This window comes from Gekko japonicus, unplaced genomic scaffold (genome assembly GCF_001447785.1).
Source record: "Gekko japonicus isolate JY-2015 unplaced genomic scaffold, Gekko_japonicus_V1.1 scaffold964, whole genome shotgun sequence".
In the NCBI taxonomy this organism is placed as follows: domain Eukaryota; kingdom Metazoa; phylum Chordata; class Lepidosauria; order Squamata; family Gekkonidae; genus Gekko; species Gekko japonicus.
In genome coordinates this window covers 572,510-591,928 of record NW_015164214.1, presented here as the reverse complement: position 1 = coordinate 591,928, position 19,419 = coordinate 572,510, and the positions used below count along the sequence as shown (strand labels likewise).

Genomic DNA, 19,419 nt, shown 5'->3' with positions numbered 1-19,419 from the left:
ATGAAGATCTTGGAGCCAGCTTCTCCTGCAGTGCAAGTTTAAACAATGCTACAGGAGAAGCCATCCCAGCCAGGATCTGCATGCAGCAGGAGCAGGCCTCCCCGTGGTATGGAGAACCTGGGGCTGGCTTCTCAAGCCAAGCCAGCCCCAGGATTAGGCTGGCTTTAAAAAAAAAAGTAGTATTTTTCTTCTTGTGTCTACTGGACCCCCCTAAAAATTGGGGATTTCTGAAAAACCTCAGATCCAAATACTATACCATATTGGGATCCAGGATTTTTCAAAAATACGAAAATTCTTTGGGGTCCAATAGACCCCAAATGAAAAATACTGATAAAAAATTGCACACTCCTATATGCAATGCATTAAGAACCTCTATCAATACCTTTCACAAGAAGACACAGAGTGCTTGCTATTATGTCCTGCCCGTAATACAATGCACCTTTTCACTGAAGAGTGAGGGAGTAGAAGTGTCCAAAATGAATCAGGGTTGTGCCTATCACAAACCATTTGTTTGTGACATTTTAACTGAACACAACTCACCCTTCTATCTAAACAGGTGTCTAAGGAGACACAACAATGAAAAGCAAGCTCTTCCACTGAAGTAGAGAGGTGAGAAGATGAAGTCTCACAATATACTAACGAAGTACAGTGATTGAGAATTTGCATTAGAAGCATGAGAAAGTTTACAATGACATTCAAAAACAAGCACATTCATCAGCACCTTAGCAATACACAGTTAAATTGTGTTCTGAAAAAGAAAAGAAAAAAACCCCTAACAAACTAACAGAAGTTATTCCAGAACTGAAATTTCTTCATAGAAATATCAACAAGGGAAATGTAGTAAGGGGAGAAATCAAATTCTACATTAAAAGCAAAGGGTATCTTTGCCCCTATCCCCCACCATTCATTCTACTTGCTTTTTATATTCTGTCAGCTGTTTTAACTTCACTGCCATTTCCCCACTCTCCAGCATGTATTTTTGTGATACTCTACAGCAGTTTGGTCCGTCATGACATTTGAACATCTGTCTTATCTGGAGTACTATCATTCTGATTCCTAAATAATGCTAAAACTCTCAAAGCTTTTATGCACGAGGGGTATGTTTGCTTCCTGAAACACCACCACAAAAAATGGGAAATTCCTTGATGTCCTCTTCAGAGACTTCGTATTTCAGAGTAGTGTATTTTATCCACACTGTTCACTTGTTCCAAACAAAGACTGTTTGGCAGTTGTTTGATTCTTACGAGAATGTTGTGTCTAAACATCTTTAGCTTCTCAAACAGAGCTGCCCAACGTTAGTTTTGCATGGGCAGGCGGGGGGTGGTCTATCTTTTGCTAATATTTATGAATCATCAGTTAAATTTTATTTTTGTTCTGCATCTTTGGTGGTTTGTTTTTAAATATATATATATATATATTTGTTAGTGTTATGATTAGTGTTAGATACGTTTAGCAAAAGTTAAGGGGATGCACATCAAGTAACAGCACTCAAATGACATGTGAGTTCATTATCAGGAAGCAGTTATCTTTATTAGGGATTTTGTTTATTTATTTTAAACATTTATTAGCTGTCTTTCTCCTTTGCAGAACTCAAGGCAGCTTACAATATAAATAAAACGTTATAACAGCACAATAAAATAATAATTATAAAAACCATAAAATCACAGCTTAAAAACTCCAATTTAGGACTGCCACTAATGAAAGCTAAATCAATCAAAATGCAGTCCTGAAATAAAACCATCTTCAATAACCTCCCGAAGATCAACAATGAGGGGGCTAGATACACCTCCATGGAGAGGTTATTCTATAATTCTTGGGCTGCCACTTGTACCCACCAAATAAGCATCTTTAATTGGTGGAACAGTCAGGAGGGCATTTTCCCATGATCTTAATTGCTGGGCAGGAATGTATGGGAGAAGACAGCACAGGCCCATAGCCATAGGGAGACTGACAAAGGTGATGGCCCCACCCCGAATGTTCCCTACCCCACCAAACTGCCGTCCAGCACATTCGATAGCTTTCTTTTCATCATGGTACTCAGAAGAGTTGCACGTTCTCTTCTGGGATGGTCTAGAAAGGCATTCTTGGCCTTCTCAGCCATCTGGGCTTGAGACAAGGTGGGCACCTTCAGCTTTCCTTTACGGGCTTCTCGCTAACAAAGTAACTGGTGTTTCCCTCTTAGCCTTATGGGGTCTCCTCCTGGCAGGTAAGTACTGCCTTGGAATCAGCTCTTGATGCGGCTAATAAACCGACCGACTGGCTGGTTGGAGGCCACTGGAGTAGACCGACAAGTTTGCAGTGGTTATGGATGCCTCCAGTTGTTTCCTTGTAAGATGGCAGCCTGAAAATGATCGGTGGGCTGTGGAAGCCTGGCTTGGAGCTCCAAGGAAGTGGTACCGCTAAGTACGGAGGTTGGGGGAACTTCCTCCGCAGGTCGGATTGCTGTGCATGTATATGTTTGTTTTTTCCTGCTGAGTCTTGGGAGAATTTTCATATCTTTTGCCTTCATTTTTGTTTCATTCCGTTTTTCTGAATCTGGTTATGACAGACTTCGTAAGAGGCTTAGAAGTGCTGTACCCACAACCAGAGGACTGCGAAGGGTTAATTCTTCACACAACAAGACAGCCTTGAGTGACAGGCTGCTCTAAGCAATCGGATTGGAAGGGCAGAAACACCAGCCTGTCACTCAAGGCTCTATGGCTCTGTGAAAAATTAACCCTTCATAGACCTTCAGTTGTTGGTACAGCAACCTGTTAATTTGGCCAAACCTCTAAACATGTCCAAGTTAAAATGCCATCAAATGGTTTTCCCAGAGGTGCATGAAAATAGATCTTTATCCTTCTCTGTTTAACAGCAACTTCATGTTTAGGCATTTATAGGCAATATGGCTTATTCCCATGCCACCTGAAGCATCACCTGCTGATTTCTTCAGATCAAGTGGCTGTTAAAGACATACCTTCCCTTCACTCACTGAAGCATGCCACTGCCCCAACTCAGGGAGAGAAGGGAAGGTATTTAAACTTCAAATACCTTCCCTAATTAAGTTGTACGGTACCATGGCAGCAGACCTCAGCAAGTGAAGGGAAGGCTTTAAATGCCTTCCCTTCACTCGCTGACGCGTGCCCCCACAGCAGTGTGACTTAGGGAGGGGAGGCACATGTATGGCTTTGCTTTGCAAAAGCCATTTAAAGGGAACTTTCCCTTTAAATGGCTTTTGCAAAGCCAAGACCCACATGAGGAACCTGGAAGTGGCCCGAGTTCACACGGAAGGTGGGTGAATTCACGCCATTTCGGCAAGTGAAGCGGAGCCCAAATAAAAGCCAAATAATATCAGCTTTTATTCAGTGTCAACTAGATTGGTAGCCAAATCAGATTAAAAAATACCATTAAGGTATTTTTCGCGTATTTATTTGGCTTGGTATATATCGAATGCACACTCCTATTACACACTTACTGACCGGGAGAACAGCCATTACCAGATTTTCTGTCCCAATATCTCTTGGTGCAGTATGAAAGCTCATTTATGTGGTCTAACCCAATCTAGCCTGCGTAGTATCTCTTATACCATGTCTTGTTAAACTTCAGAGTTGAACAGTTGGAAAATGTACATTGTCTGTTACTTGTTATGAGTGCTCAATATGTCCTATATGTAATTATCTCTGTAAGAAAAATGAAACATTTTTGTGTGATATACCACTTAATTATTTAGAAGTATAAGCATGGCAGTTCTGTACAGACACATAATGGGCTGCTCTCCATCATGCTGAACTGCCCCCTTAGGAAAAAAATTGTCCTCCTAACAAAAAATTTCCAGCTAGGGACCTGTGAGCCACTTTGAGGCAGAAACAGTTCACCAATTGAACAAGCTGAAATCAAGGGATTCCCTTCCTTACAATGCTTGCAATGCAGTTAACCTGCCTAGAAAGGATGTTCAGTAACATAGCCTATTTTGGTTGCACCTAGAAAACGCTAGAAAAGGGGTTAGTAGTGGAGGATAGTACTTCTCTTCCATTAAAAAGCACGGTTAAACTCAATCTGGGATGATTACAGGTCGTCTCTTCTTCTTTTGCAGATGACTGTAGAATTTAGTAAAGTTGAGTCTATAAGCAGGCGTCAGCTAATTTATAAGTGCACTTTAGAAAGAAGCAGGAGTCTCTTTTTCCAGATATTTCACCAGGTACGATGATATACCTGAAAACTTCTATGATGGGATTATACTTAGCTAAGTATTTCACAAAGAATCTGACTCTCTGGTGAGTAGGAACATTTTCTTATAAATTCTGGTTTGCTTCTTGGGTCTCAGACCTTCATGGCTAGCCATTCAACATATCCGACTATGGGGAGTTGCAGCTTGCTTGGTATCAGCAACTTTCACATACAGAAACAATTCAAAGTTGAAAAGATTTACTGCTTCATCAAGAGGCATTCCACTAGTGAAGTAATAACTCTATTGCACTTTGATATACAGACTTCTTTTCTCTACCTTTTCCCAACAGGCATGTAGGTACTAACATTATCTTCTCTTAAGATGATGCTCCTTCATCTCTGAGACACTGCACAGTCTCTACCGTTGAATTCAACTTCACTGTGATGCCTGGTTCCCTTCCTCGTCCATAAAAGACTGGCAACATGGTACATGCTTTGGGATCCTAAGAATGTAAGTCTTGCCACTACATGAGCTATTTCCACCAACTGAAGAAATGGTTCACTGTGGACAGTGCATTCTTTTTCCCTTCAGCCGGGAATGGTTCACAACTGGAAAGGACCCGTCAAGCCCTCACCTAGCATCCAGAATTGAATCCAAGGTCAATGAATGTTTAATCCAGCTGCATACCAGAGTCCAAAACTTGTCCATTTTTCTGTATGAATGGGTCTTTATTCTATGTTGATTTTGTTTTGCGGAATCACTCATCACATGAGCTTATTACCAAGATGTTCCAATGTGAATGTTGTCCAAAAACCAGCATAGATGGTCCCTAAGGTATTTAGCTATATAGTTGCTAGCTATATTACTACCTTCTTGAATCATATAACTACCAACTCTTTCTTGCTTCGATACCTTGAAGGTAAAGTATAATAACTGAGGACTTCATATATATGTGTTCATGTGTGAGTATGTGTCAGAAGACTATCTAGTAGAAAGGTTTAATTGTACAAAGGAAAAAAATCCACCACATTCATTGGTTAGGGATTTATCTGCTATAAAAATCGTGATAAAACAGTCTAGGCCTTGGGCTTCAGTTCAGCCTTCAAATACAGGATTCTCCCTTAATTTCTATTGTGAGAAAACTTCCTTACCATTCTTCCTCTTCATCGACAGTTACTGATCTTAACTCTTGAAAAACTGAAGTCTTTACTACTTGCTTGATCATTTTACTGAAGGAAACATTTCTATCATTTTAGAAATCATAGAAGATTAGTAGTTTTGCAATTTACAATCCTCATGCAGATGATCCAGCTTCAATGGAATATGAAACCTTGTATTTAACCTTCAGTTTAAGGCAAAGTACTTCAAACCGGCTCATATCACTGGAATACTGAATCTTATTCAACATCTGCAAATGTAGAATTGCTCATGGTTCAAACACACTGAAGCATCCTCACGCATCAGTGCAACACATACCACTTTCCGAAATAAATGAATGCTGAACCAACATTTTCCTTCACTCCCTCTTAACTCTCACCTGGGATCTCACTCACCTGAGAATCCACTATAACAACAAAGTTTTTACCACTTTGGGATGGGTAAATGGTGGCTATTATTCATTAGGCAGGACAATCCAAGTGGCCTACCATGTATGTGTTCATGCACTTAAATTCAGTAAGTGTTTGCGATGGAAATGTTGAACCCTTGTCACCAAGTGAGTTATGGCACAATTCTGGAATATTTGTGATATTTTTTGACAGAATGCAAACTTGAAAAGGAAAAACTGAAAGTGTATTTTGAGTGTGCAATTTTGTGAAAATTCATTATGCAAATTAATACAATTCGGTACCTGGATGAATTTTTAGGAATTGTAGAAAGCTGAAAATTATACACTTCCACTATAAATGCACTACCATATGCCAATGTAGTATGTGGAGATCTGGCTGGATAAGAGTCAAACTTCCATAATATTAAGCCCCTTGAATACTTAGTTATGGTGATTAGCTAATGATTATGTAACCTTTTGTGTCTTTATTGTTGGATACGTCAAAATAATCAGCCTTTTAAAAAGCAGAACTGCCACCAAAGCATCAACATCACATCTGAGTTAGTGAGTGTGACTGATAACTCAAGGAAACTTCGATTACCTATAGAGAAGCTGTCATCAAACTTCTCATAAGCGCTAGACAAAAATACTGAGATGACCATAAACTACTCAAAGCTTCCTTCTTTGTATACCACCTAAGACTGACTGGCATAAATTAGGAACTGCCTTCCTCCTCGTGCCCATTCTTCCCTTCGTGTCTCTGGTCAGCTTCCAGCAGCTTCTTAATCGCTCCCCAGCATATCAGACTCAACAAAGGGGGCAAGAAAAGAAGTATCCTTGGCATGAGCTCAGCTCCCCAGGCACACAACTCTCTTTCCACAAAGCCTCAAAAGTTTATAACTACACATGCAAAGAGACTAAAATTCTGCTTCTAACCATTAAGAAGTGTCTTTAATGTGGAACAGCAGCAATGCCAGCCATCTACTGCCTCAGCATACATTTGTCACCAGCCTGCCACACATTCAAACTCATTACAATAGACAGTAAAATTTCTATAGGTAATTTGCACTAAGTACACACTTTGGTTCAACTGAAGATTTGAGAATCTTGAAACTTTTCCACATTGATGGTGTTTAACAGAAACTGTCAAGCAGACTACTCATCAATAACTTTATAAATGGTCAGAAATAAACAAATTGATTTATAATAACGCAGAAGCTGAAACTAATACTCTTTCTAGAAAACACTTCTCAAATTAATTCTGTATGTGAAGATATTATGGTTCTACTGCTTAGTATTTAAAATACTTTGAAAATTGTGGAAGTTAATGTTATTTTATTGATGTATTGTATTGCCAAAATATTAATAAAAAGTTTATGATGGATAAATGGTCAGAAATACATTTCTTTTCCACAGATGTGACTGAAGAATTTATACTATTACAAAGGAAAAAATAAAATGTTTCTATCTAGCTGCTTCCCTATTTACTGATTTTGCAGCACAAGGACAACAAGTAAATGCTTTCCAAAAAATACTTCTCATTAGGAATACTTTTCAATCGTATGATGTTCAGTGACATCAGGCCATGCTGATGGAACTAGAATCACTATTTGGGAGGACCATAGTTTAGGGTTTTGGAGGAACTGCAGCACAGAACAGCAGTTTTGAAAAGCAGGTGACCTATCAGTCACCATACAAGCCCACCAGGACCTCAATAAATCTCTTGTTTGCATGGTCTCCCTGGGACTACAAAACACAAACAGGGACTATCAGACAAATGGCAGGACACAACAAAAGGCCTGTGTGGTCTATCATGGATTACAATTTTTTAAAAGATAAGAGGATGAATCATACCAGCTATCCTGATCTCGTAAGATGGAGAAGTGGCACCTTTCCACTGCAGAAAAGGTTATGTCACAGATCAAGGGAACTGTGAGGCAAAACTGCCAGGAAGGGGGGCCGGGGCAGCCCTCTCTTTCTTGTGCCAGAAAAGCTAGGCAGGATCCAGCCCAAGAACAGCTACTGATGTTAACTTCACATCATCCGTACAAAAAATCATAAATTGGAATTTTATTTGCAACAATGTAGAAATTCAATGGAACAGATCTCTAATAATTATACATCATTTTATCTTATGGTACTTCAGAGGACTAAGATGCAATTGTGCATTTAAATTATGATAAACATTTAAATGTGTGGTTAATATAGTTTAACTTTCCACATGGACAAAGTGTTCTTAAAGAATCCAGATTAGCAATTTTGAAGATACCACTTCAAATGCTAAACAGGTTTTAATTTAGGACCCAAAATGATGTTTTAATAATGCAAGAGGGTTTTCTAGTTTCATCTGAATGATCCATCTGTCCTGTACTTTTAGCATATGTCTAGAGCTCTACAGGTGTTTGACAGCGCACTAAAAATACCTTTAGGTGTTCCATCACTTCCAGCAGGGGAGCACACTGATTGTGGAGACCTCAAGGGAAATGATGCAGCGTTCCTTATTGAAGAATCTCCATCCTAGAATCATATTAGTCAACAGTTAGAAATGAGCACTTCTGCAATTACTTTGTATTTTTTGTGTGAACAGGTGCATCATAAGCCAATTGCAGCTCCTGTATCACTCAGTCAAATAATTTATAAAACTGAGACTTGGGAAAACACCTGAGTTTAATGTTTTAATAATGTGTAGAGAACCTTCATCTCTATAATAGACAATATGAGTACCTCAGTACAAAAACATTTAACCACATCTCAGTGATAAAAAAATACAGCTGGAGGACTAACTTCAACTGAGGTATTTGAAAAATGAAATGCTTATGTTAAAACAGTAGTATATTACATACTTCATTGCTTATTCTGTGCACCATCTGTAGGTAGTCTTCACTGGAGCCATGTCTAGAATTATCAGTATGATGATTGGCTGAACTTCCAGACAACTGACTTGTAACCTTATTTTCATGTATATTCCTCATCCCACTTGAGACAATGGGACTGGATACCGAAGCTGAAATAAGATAATAGTGTTGAAAACGTTTGCTTTTAATGTCTTTTAGCTTGCACAAGTATATATTTCAGCAATGATTTTAGTATCTTTATTTAAGCATTTACAACTTCTTTCAAAAGTGGAATTGCAGCACTACTTCAACCTTCAAGTACTCCTACAACTAAACAAGCATTGTCCCCAAATCTGAACTTTTGTGCCTGGTACCTGTCATGGACAATGGTGCCAGGCCCCCGCCTGAGTTGGCAGCGCAGCTGGAGTTGCCAGCATCACCATCATCACCAGAGCTGGAAGTTGGCCCCTCTGTCACCTCGGGAGTTGACAGCTTGCCCCCACTAGTGCCCAAGTCAGTAACCCCCACACCTAGTCCTGCAGCAGGTGATGAGGCCGGATTCACCTCCGCAGGTGGCTCGGCTGAGGGAGCGGCTCCGCAAGAACTTGGCAACCTGCCTGCAGGGAAGGTGAGCGCCAAGCCCTGAGCACTAACAGGAGCAGCACCGCCACTCAGGGAAGCACAGCCGGAGGCCTATATAGCTCCCTCTCGGGAGTGGGCTCTCTGTGGAAGCAACGAGTCGCATCCATGCTGGCCTTGCATCCACCCTCAGCTCCTGCTCTTGGACCTCACTCCTGTTTGGATTTCTGGCTTCCTGACCTTCTGCTTTGAATGACCACTCTCTCAACTCGGCTCCTGTTCTGTCTCTCCTGGCTACGACCCCCAGACCAGACCTGACTTCTGCCTCTCAGGCCAGCCCAGCCCATGACAGTACCCCCCTGGAACCCTCACTGTCTACTTTAGAATAACAAAGTTTGAAGGGGCCAAACAGGCCATCTAGTCCAACCCCCTGCTCAATGCAGGATCAGCCTAAAGCATCCCTGACAATTGTCCCACCATGGAACTGTAATATATGAATAGTACAAGTCTGTGCATGCTGGCTCCTGCACAAGAAACACATCCATCATGTGTACACTGAAGAGGCCTTTAAGACAAGTCGGGGGGGGGGGGCATTTAATCTCAATACCCTGTTTCCCCGAAAATAAGACCTACCCAAAAAATAAGCCCTAGCAGGATTTCTATGCATTTGTGGTATAAGCCCTAGTGTGTCTTCTTGAGAAAAGATAAATATAAGACAGTGTCTTATTTTCGGGGAAACACGGTAGTCTTTATAGTGTCATTGTGAGTTGATGATGTACAAAATTGTTACACTCCATTGATTAATGATATCATTTTAAAAAAAGGAAATCTAAGGTGGAAATACTTCAAACAGATGGAGAGTTGATTACTACAACTCTCAAATATTTCTACTAGAAACAAACTCCAGTCAACATGCTGATTACACTGCAAACCTATGCAGATTACTCCAGTCTAAACCAACCAAAATCAGCTGGAATAACAGTTATCTGGGAGAAAGGCAAGCTTATAGATGTTTTAAATAAATAGGAGTACAAGGCTAGTATCACAAAATGACTGTAATTTGACATGCTGCCTTGCATAGCTCATGGGTTGTTCTGTGCAACTGTTACACCCACATTGATTCAAACCAGTTAATTAATGTGAGATCCTCTATATTAAGCTCTCAAGCCTTGTTATCAGACTTGCTGAAGAGTCATCTATGTCTTGAAGCTTTTCACTTCTGAATGCAGGAAGCAGCTTTTTACATTGCAACATAAACACTGTACCACATTCATTCAAGTATACACTTTAGGAAACAATGAGTGGAAGCCAATACATAGTAAAAGATGCAAAAAAACCTCCAACCAACACCCCTGTTCATACATCCATGTTATAAATGGGCTTTCCCCACACTTGCATATTGGTAAAGTATCATGTGAAACAGTTACAAAGCTTCTCATAACCTTAAAACAAGTATTGATAGGAGTAATTGTTGCTTATAAAAACAGAGAGAGAGAGAGAGAGAGAGAGAGAGAGAGAGAGAGAGAGAGACAGAGAGAGAGACAGAGACAGAGAGAGACAGAGAGAGACAGAGAGAGACAGAGAGAGACAGAGAGAGACAGAGAGAGACAGAGAGAGACAGAGAGAGACAGAGAGAGAGGAGTAATTGTTGTATATAGAGAGAGAGAGAGAGAGAGAGAGAGAGAGAGAGAGAGAGAGAGATCTCCCACAAGTACTCTAAGGTTTGGGTTTGTTTTTACTGCCTACCATTTTCTTCTCACCTTAACACAGAGAGTATTCCATCTTTCTGTGTTTATACCTCTGAGGATGCCAGTCACAGTTACTGGCAAAACATAAGGTTCTACAATGCCAAGACCACGGCCACACATCCCGGAAAATCTACAGCAACTAATTAAAAGTTTGTAAATACAAAGTGTGTGTCTGGACTGGGTAGGGGAGAGATTGTTCTCTCTGGAAAAGCTGCAAAAACAAAAGTAATCTATACTTTGTTGCAACATTTGTTTTTCCTGATACTATAAATTGAAATATTGTTACAATCAATCTATTTATGTAATAAAAGCTCTCCTTTCTGTACCTTGGTCCTATATTACAAAATGGAGAGCAACAGCTGGAAACTGAAATGGTGTGACAAATTTCAACCCATAGATTCTATTCAGATGTCACCAAAACTGTTTTAAACTAGTCTGATGCAGAAATCCAACTTAGTCTAACAGCTGTATTGAACAGACCACAGTTTGACTGTCAATGCCAGTTAACTTTACTGGTTGGCTCCTTTCTCATCGCCAAGAAGAAATTGTGACTGCCATCCTAAGCTCCCTTGTATTTCCCAGTCACAATTAAAAATCAGTTAACACTTAAACAGTAAACAAGTTAGGGAACCAAATAACAAACCAGAGTTTGTTGGGCAGCCTACATGTGGGTACCATAATAAAATTGTGTTTACTCAAACCACATTTTATTGTGATATCTGAAAGCAGCCACAGTTTATAATAGTTTTAAATATAATTTAAAGAACAGTAAGCAAAATATACTCATTCATTATAAAGAAAGAAACAGGTTCATTAAATAGATATGTTTGAGAAGTGAAAAGACAATATGAGCATGCTGGTTTGATAAGAAGAAAGATTTGTATTGTGTGCGTTTGGTGCATTAGTAAAAAAAATTGCTTTATCTCAGAGTGAGTGTCTTTCTCTCTCTCATTTTATAGTTCCCATGAAAGACAGCTAGAATCATCAGGCAGTTTCTTAAAAAAAATCAACTAGCTTAATGTTTGTATATTTGCTTGCTTTTTTCCCTTACCAAAATATGGAAGTTGTGTTATGAGAAGCAGCTACAACTGTATTACAGAGTATAAGAAATTGATACAGACTAACTTAATGCAAATAGTGACGACCCAAGGAGACAGTATTTACCTTGCTGCATCTGTGGGTGCGGCGTGTAACTTGGAGGGTGTGAGTATGGCAAGTATCCTGCAGGGCTTTGAGGAGCATATGGACTAGGCACTGGGCTGTTTTGTGGTGCCATAAACCTGTTACCAGAACTTGACTGCGGTGGCACGAAGCGACTGAAAATAAAATCCAAATAAATATGTATATAAAATCAAATACAAAAATTGTTTACCTATAGTTACCGTACATGAACCAATTTCAAAACCAGAAATGGTTTTATACAATAAACACAAGACACCATCACAAATCATTGACTATGAATTCAATAGACTATGAAGGTGATTTTTTTTGTGATTTTCTCAGCGAAGGACTAGACATGGCCTGTCAACCTCTGCTGAACAATATTACAACTGCAACATCTGTTGGTATCTAAATATGGCCTTGCAGCACTAAATGTTTCCGAATCTCCCTTACTCATAGAAATTCTCATTGAACCAATACAAAAAATGATGCCTACAATATTTGTTTATGAATATTTGTTAATTAGTAAATATGACACACAAAGTCTCAAATGAAATGGAATAAGTAGCTAAATTATCCTGTTTTGAGAAAGCAATGGGATATAGTCCTAAATTTTATACCCGCTGTTTCTATGTATCTCAAGCTGTGATTTACTCAGCTGAAAATTATGTTTAGGATATACTGGACACCACAGTGCCTTTTAAAGTAAATGACTGTCTAACTGCTGGCACTGCTCTTAAGCATATGCTTTGGACTTGTTCAGTTATTCAGTCTTTTGGAGAGGAAGTAATTACTCATATCGATTTCGTTCTAGTATATTCACCAATCTCTGCAAATATTTATGTACTTTTAAATCATTTGTCTGTTTCTTCAAGGCTAACTGACAGTTAACAAAAATGGACCCTCCATGCCTTTACTGTTATTAAAAGACTTGTATTACAACACTGGAGAGATAAATGCCCACCTCCGGTAATCCAGTGGATTGAGGACCTTAAAACCTTATTATTAGCAACATTTCCATTTATGGCATATACAGGACAGTTGTGCATGGACATACTTTTGGAAACCTTTTATAAATGATTATCACTTGACTTTTTTATTTCTTTCTGTTTGGGGGTTGCAATTAAAACATAAAAAAGTTATCACCACAAAACGTAATTATTTTCAATAATGTTTATATCCTGTCCTCCTTCTGAGGTGATCATGGTAAGATATATATATATATATATTGAGTTGTTCCATTTTATTTTCACAAAACCTCTGTGAAGTAGGTTAGGCTGACAGCAATGGTTGTGCTGAACTTTGTAACTTCCAGGCTCAGAATTGTGAATGCTGGTGGTCTCTAATGTCTTCCTAAGTACAAAGTGTCCATTATGTCCCCAAGTACTATTGGTTCTCAGGCCATACTTCTTTCCCTTCTCCCAAACTAAAATGGTGGCAAAGAGCAAGGCTTCATGTTTCTATGGAGGCCTTTGCCTCCCTGCCAGGCCTTGAAGGATGCATCAGTAAAGGCCCATGTGCAACGAGCCCTGAGAAAACACTATCCTCCAGGTTCCCCCCCAACTCACACAGAGAGGGAGAGGAAGGATAGGCAGATGCCTGCCACCAGCTAAGTTTGTGAGAGGGAATAGGACAACAGGGGAGGTTCAGGGGCTTCTGAGGGGTTGGGAGATTCAGACCTTGCTGTGCTCCTGATGAAGTTGTTAGAATTACAACTGGCCATAAAAACTATAATTGAGCACAAGAAAAAATAGCTGTTTTTTTCTCTCTCTCTCTTGGTAAAACAACATCAATTTGCATTGTGTCCTAATTAAGTCGTGAGAGTTGCCTATAGTTGCAGGTGACTAGCCTAAGGCCTTTCAGTGACATCATTCTCTACTTTCAGCGACAGTTATTCTCTATTGAAAACAGGTATGTAATTAGTAGTGGAAAGTGTTGTCAAGTTGCAGCCAAACTTATCGCAACCCCATATGATTTTCAAGGCAAGAGATGTCCAATGCCTGCCTCCGTGCAGTGACCATGGACTTCCTTGGTAGTCTCCCATCCAAGTACTAACCAGTGCCAACCCTGCTCAGCTTCAGAGATCTGATGAGATCAGGCTAGCTGGGCATTCAGGTCAGTTATGATATAGGAGTTTCTCATGTTTGAAGTTCTTTGGTAATGCTTACAATAGCTGTATATTATCCCATAGCCCTACCAGTATATATCCCTGTGCTTCAGAATAAAGGGGGAGTAGAGTTCTGAGAGGTTTTATTTGAATCCTGAATTAACTTTTACTTAGAATTTATACTGCTTACTAATTTTTATAATGAACTTGTATAAAACTCTTATAAATGTGAGGGCTCCAGCTGATATGTTAGCCAGAGATTCTCTGTCTTATTACTTATACCGAGAGGGGGAAGAGTGGTGAACAATTGCAAGACCAATAAACTAATAGCATATTTGCTGTTATCCTCTATAAATGTTATTTGGAGCCACTTTCGTGGCTACATATTAGACCATAAATTGCACTAATCTACTGCTTTGTACTTGTCTGTATTAGCAAATGCTAAGAACTGATGACACAAAGTGTTCTCAAATCACTTCTCAAGTTAAAGCTGAAAGCAGTTAGAACAAGGATAAACTGAGCACCTAGACCTACATATGAAACCTACAGGAAAAAGCTCCAAACAAAATTAAAACCCCATGTGACAAGTTACCTGGAAGGGCTATGAGAGATAGTGGTTTGCTGATAATTGGAAGATGCAGGACTACCGTGCATGGAATTCTGAGAAAGTTTGTACTGCGGCATCATCATGCCTAAAACGAGAGAGAGAAAGTTGTATAAGTCATATACATACATTTTCTCATCGTTGATTTAATTCTTTGTTCTGTTAGTGTCCCAAACTGTCATTTTTATGGTGCCATGTTTACAAAATTAGCCATTATCCAGAAAAGACTCGGATAAAAGAAATATGACATATGCACATATCTGCAAGCACTGTGAAATCAATAGCTGCCTGACTGTCCTAAATAAAAGATTTGGCTGGGGATAAACCTCAGACAGCTCTAGTTTATAACTGCTTATCATCTGCTGCCAACATTATGCCAGGCACTATAGGAAAACACATAGGTTGGATCCCACAATCCATCAGCAGAAGGCAGTGACACTTGGGGACCTTCTCCTACTTTCTAAACTTGGGAAACTTTATTCCCAAGGTCACAGAACTTCCATGGACTAACAACCACAAAGGTCAAGGATCCGGGGGGGGGGGGGGGCTTCCCTTTCTGCCTCTCCCATCACTACAGCTTTGCTTACACAAAAGGAAGAAGAGACCAATTCCGTTCCTTTCCCCCTTCGCACTACAGCCTCCCGACCTGCGTAGCTGTTAGTCCACGTAGGTCCCATGATCCTTGCAATTGCATAATCCAGCTCCATGAAAGGAACTTCTGCTAGCAACTGATGTACTTGCTCATTTGAGAGGGAGAAATCATTTGTATAGTTTCATCTGAATTTTTTTCATGCCCTACAACAGAGGGTCCAGAATGCCCATTGCCTCTATCATGTAATAAAGCAAAGCAAATATATGAATTTATATCAGTTTGTCCCATTTACACTGTTACAAACAACAGAACGCAACCTAGTTCCTAATACAAATTATAGTGAAATTAATAAAAAGAACTCTCACCACTTTGTACCCCATATCTATTTTGCATGCTTTTCTCCCTGAAAACATTAGGATTCCTTGCCAAGACAGCCTGCAGCAAGACTGGTATATCTCCTTCCGGATCATCGCTGCCAAGGTTATCTTTCAGTTCTCTGATATCAAAAAGACAAGCATATAAGGCTTTTAAAATATAGCTTCTTACCAAAACAGAAACATTTGTAATAAATGACCACCAGCAAACAGAGGCACTTCTGTAACATAAAGAGTTTGAAATCTTTCCTCTATAAAGAGCAATTCTCAAACTCTTCACAGAGGTCTTGTTGATATTAATATTTGTTTGTTCAAACAACATACAAAAGTAGCATTTTTACCCCATCCCTGCATTATTTCAAGAATCTATTGTGCCTATTAAGAACACACTACCGATAATATGGCTACTATGAGAGATGGGAAAGTTAATGCAATTGCTCGAATTGTGAAATGTCATCACCATAAAAGGAATGTAGAGTTGAACACATAAAGCTGCCTTATACTGAATCAGACCATTGGTCCGTCAAGCTCAGTACTGTCTGCTCAGACTGGCAGCAGCTCTCCAAGGTCTGCAGTAGAGGTCTTCCTCATTGCCGACTGCCTGGTACTTTTAACCATAGATGCCAGGGATTGAACCTGGGACCTTCTGCATGCCAAGCAGATATTCTACCACTGATCCACAGCCCATTCCCAGTTTATTTACTTATATGCTGCCTCACCAGAGATCTGCTTGATATAGCACAGAGAGTAAAAACAATACAAAAACAATAAACCCAACAGTATAAGAATTACCAAACCATAAATACCAGTTTTATATTAATTTCCACCAATGTCGTTCTAATGACCATTGCAGGCCTGTAAAAACTGTTCATAAACACTGAGAAGTCAAAATGTCACAACCCATCAGATCATGCCTTGATCTCCACTCCTATTAGAGACCGGGCTACTTTGTTCGCCTTAATTTCTCAGCTGCTATTCACAAGCATCAACACCCTTTTTCCTCGATCCACAGTCAAATTCAAGTGTTGACAGAGAACTTATCACAGAGAAGCAGCAGTCTGGGAGATCATAGCAGGCATTTCAAACGTCGCAGTAATCCACTGCCGTTTCTTGGTGCATGTATGCTAAGGCATGTTGTGCAGCCCAAGCTTGGTGATCCACTATGTCCTACCCTGCAAATAATGCACAGAACCCATTTGAATCCTACCTATTTGCTTGCTTCCTCTGGCCTACACCTGTCCAATTTATCCTGCAACTAGAATCCACGTCTAGTATTGCTCTTCTGGTACTCATCTCTGAAAACTGTGTCTGGATGAGAAGGCACCTTTCATGCTCCAGTTTCCTGGACCATACATGCATGCCAACTAAATCAAATTATTACTATCAGAACTCTTCTTATCTAGTCACAGATCTGATTATGTATTTAATCAAGGATCTATGGACAAAACCCTACCAGGACTTCTCATCAGGCCGCTATAATCAGATCTAGCTTCCTCCCCAGGAATACACTACCAGAACCCAGCTGGCAAAGGGTATAAATCTCCACTCAGATCAAACTTTTTAAAAGTGTGTTCAGAAGATAATCCTATGAATGAGGATACCTTTTACATACCACAAGCAGATCAAGATACCAAAGCTGGATAACACAGGTGACTGTTCACTAACAGTAGTATGATGCCAGATTTGTGAAGACCACTGGCTTAGTGTACTATATTTTTCTCACCTTCCTTTCAGCTAAGTAAATAAAACACACAATTCGCTTGTTCTTGATGGATTCTTGCCATCCACCAAATTGTGTCTACATAACCTGCAAATTAGCAAACAACAAGATTCTGGTACGGTTTTGTAAAAGATGGTAGGATCTGTCCCCTTGACAGATCCTACCATCTATTACAATTTCAAACTAAACATTTTCAGGTCCCATCAAAACTTATATTGCTTCTTTGGAAACAGATTCTGGACACAAAGCTCAAAATAAAAGTTACTGTTGGTCTCAAGCCAAAAATATTCAGCATTAGCTAACAATTACCAACTGCTGGAAGATACAGAACCATATACATTCAACCCTATAACATACAGAATTTTAGACACCCCACCAACTATTTTGGCATTCATATACCAAGTATCAAAAAGTACATACATGTGATCTGTTGACACCTGGTTGAGGCTGTGTACAAGTTGTGAAACCAAATTTTCATCCCTACAGGCCAAAAGACAGTTCACCTCTTCTGCAATTCGTCCATTAAAAAGCAGGCTTTTCGTTGTTGTAGCAGGTAAAGGTGATGGAAGAGGCAGCTGGTTCAAAACTGTTTTTTAAAAGGGTAAAAAAAATTCTAGTTATTCCACAGTAAAATTCTCACACTGCACCCCCCACAAGCACTTCTATTCCTGTCTTGATGTTGCATGAGTTGCAGTGGAGTGATCATCCAGGAAAATGTCCCCACGACATCATTAATGGCTAGCAACACTTTCCCCCCACCAACTCCTATGCACGTGCTTATTAAAATGTTTCTTTTCCTACCTTATTTTCCCCAAGCAAAGTACATCCCTAGTCCTTAAAGAGTAGATGCCTGCCTGCCCTGACCTAGACAGCCCAGGCAAGCACAATCTCATCAGATCTCGGAAGATAAGCAGGGTTGACTCTGGCAAGTACTTGGATGAGACTTGGACTACCAGCAGTTAGGAGGTGCAGGCAGGCTTTATTCAGCCACCCCTCTGAATATCTTCCAGGCCCCCAGTAGGGATCAGTCACCAGAGGTCACCATGACTTCCAGGTGCACACACTCACATGTGCGTGCGTACACACACACACATAGATATATGAAAAATACAAAAAAAAGAGTGGATGCCTGCCAACCCTCTTCGTCAATGTCCCACCTGCTTTAGAGAATGCTTTACACTTTCCTCAACCCTCAGTGCACGCTTGCCCTGAATATGGTGAAATGTTTGTTTTGGTAACAGGGATGCAAAAGTGACAGTGCTCCACCAAACAAAATGCTCTCTGATCTGAAACATCCCCTGATGAGCCCAGATATAGTGACATGAGAATCTTGGAGGAGGGCTATGAAGTGGATGCACACACTCAGAAAGGAGCCCCCTGCGACTTTTCCTAAAGATCAACTAAAAATATGATCCTGTTTTACATCCAAAAACCTGTACTTAAGATTTTTTAAGATGTTGCAGAATCTAAAACATATTGCACCACACATTAAAGTGTTCAATATAGCTATCATTGGCTTTCTATACAATTCAGGCATAAAGTTTTCTTTTCTCAGCAACTTTTCCATTAGATCCAAGAACAGGACACAAATCCTTCTAATGCATGCCTTCTAACAGAGGGCATATAAAAATAACGGGAGGATTTAAGTTTAAATTTTTTATTTCAACATGTTAATCATCACGGGTTATATTTAACAAATATGCCAGATCTGTAACATTCAGGAAGTCAAATGACATAACTTCTATGTAGAGAGAGCTGATCCACAGAATCGCCAAGAGTCACACAACTGAATGGCTAACAACAACTACAACACAACTGAAATCCATTCAAATCTATGTATAGATAGAAACCACTAAGTATTGTTATGACAAAAGCATTCATAGTACAGTTTAGCTACATAGAGAGAAAACCATGATGTTACTTCCATTATTCTTGTTATATATATAAAATTTTACTTTGGCTTTTGCTTCTGCTTTGATCAACATTTAAATCAGAATGTAATAAAAA

The 19,419-nt window shown here is 39.7% G+C and overlaps 1 protein-coding gene across 1 annotated transcript in view; it reads right to left on the bottom strand.

Annotated features, from left to right (window-relative positions):
* Positions 1-19,419, bottom strand: part of NIPBL (Nipped-B homolog (Drosophila)) — a 180,294-nt gene that overhangs the window by 78,326 nt on the left and 82,549 nt on the right. The window contains exons 3-8 of the mRNA XM_015408480.1: positions 17,833-17,998; positions 15,684-15,814; positions 14,715-14,814; positions 12,019-12,170; positions 8,537-8,697; positions 8,117-8,210 (exon numbers count right to left, since the gene is read on the bottom strand). Coding sequence (XP_015263966.1) covers positions 8,117-8,210; positions 8,537-8,697; positions 12,019-12,170; positions 14,715-14,814; positions 15,684-15,814; positions 17,833-17,998 — 804 coding nt within the window. The remainder of the gene's footprint in view (positions 1-8,116; positions 8,211-8,536; positions 8,698-12,018; positions 12,171-14,714; positions 14,815-15,683; positions 15,815-17,832; positions 17,999-19,419) is intronic.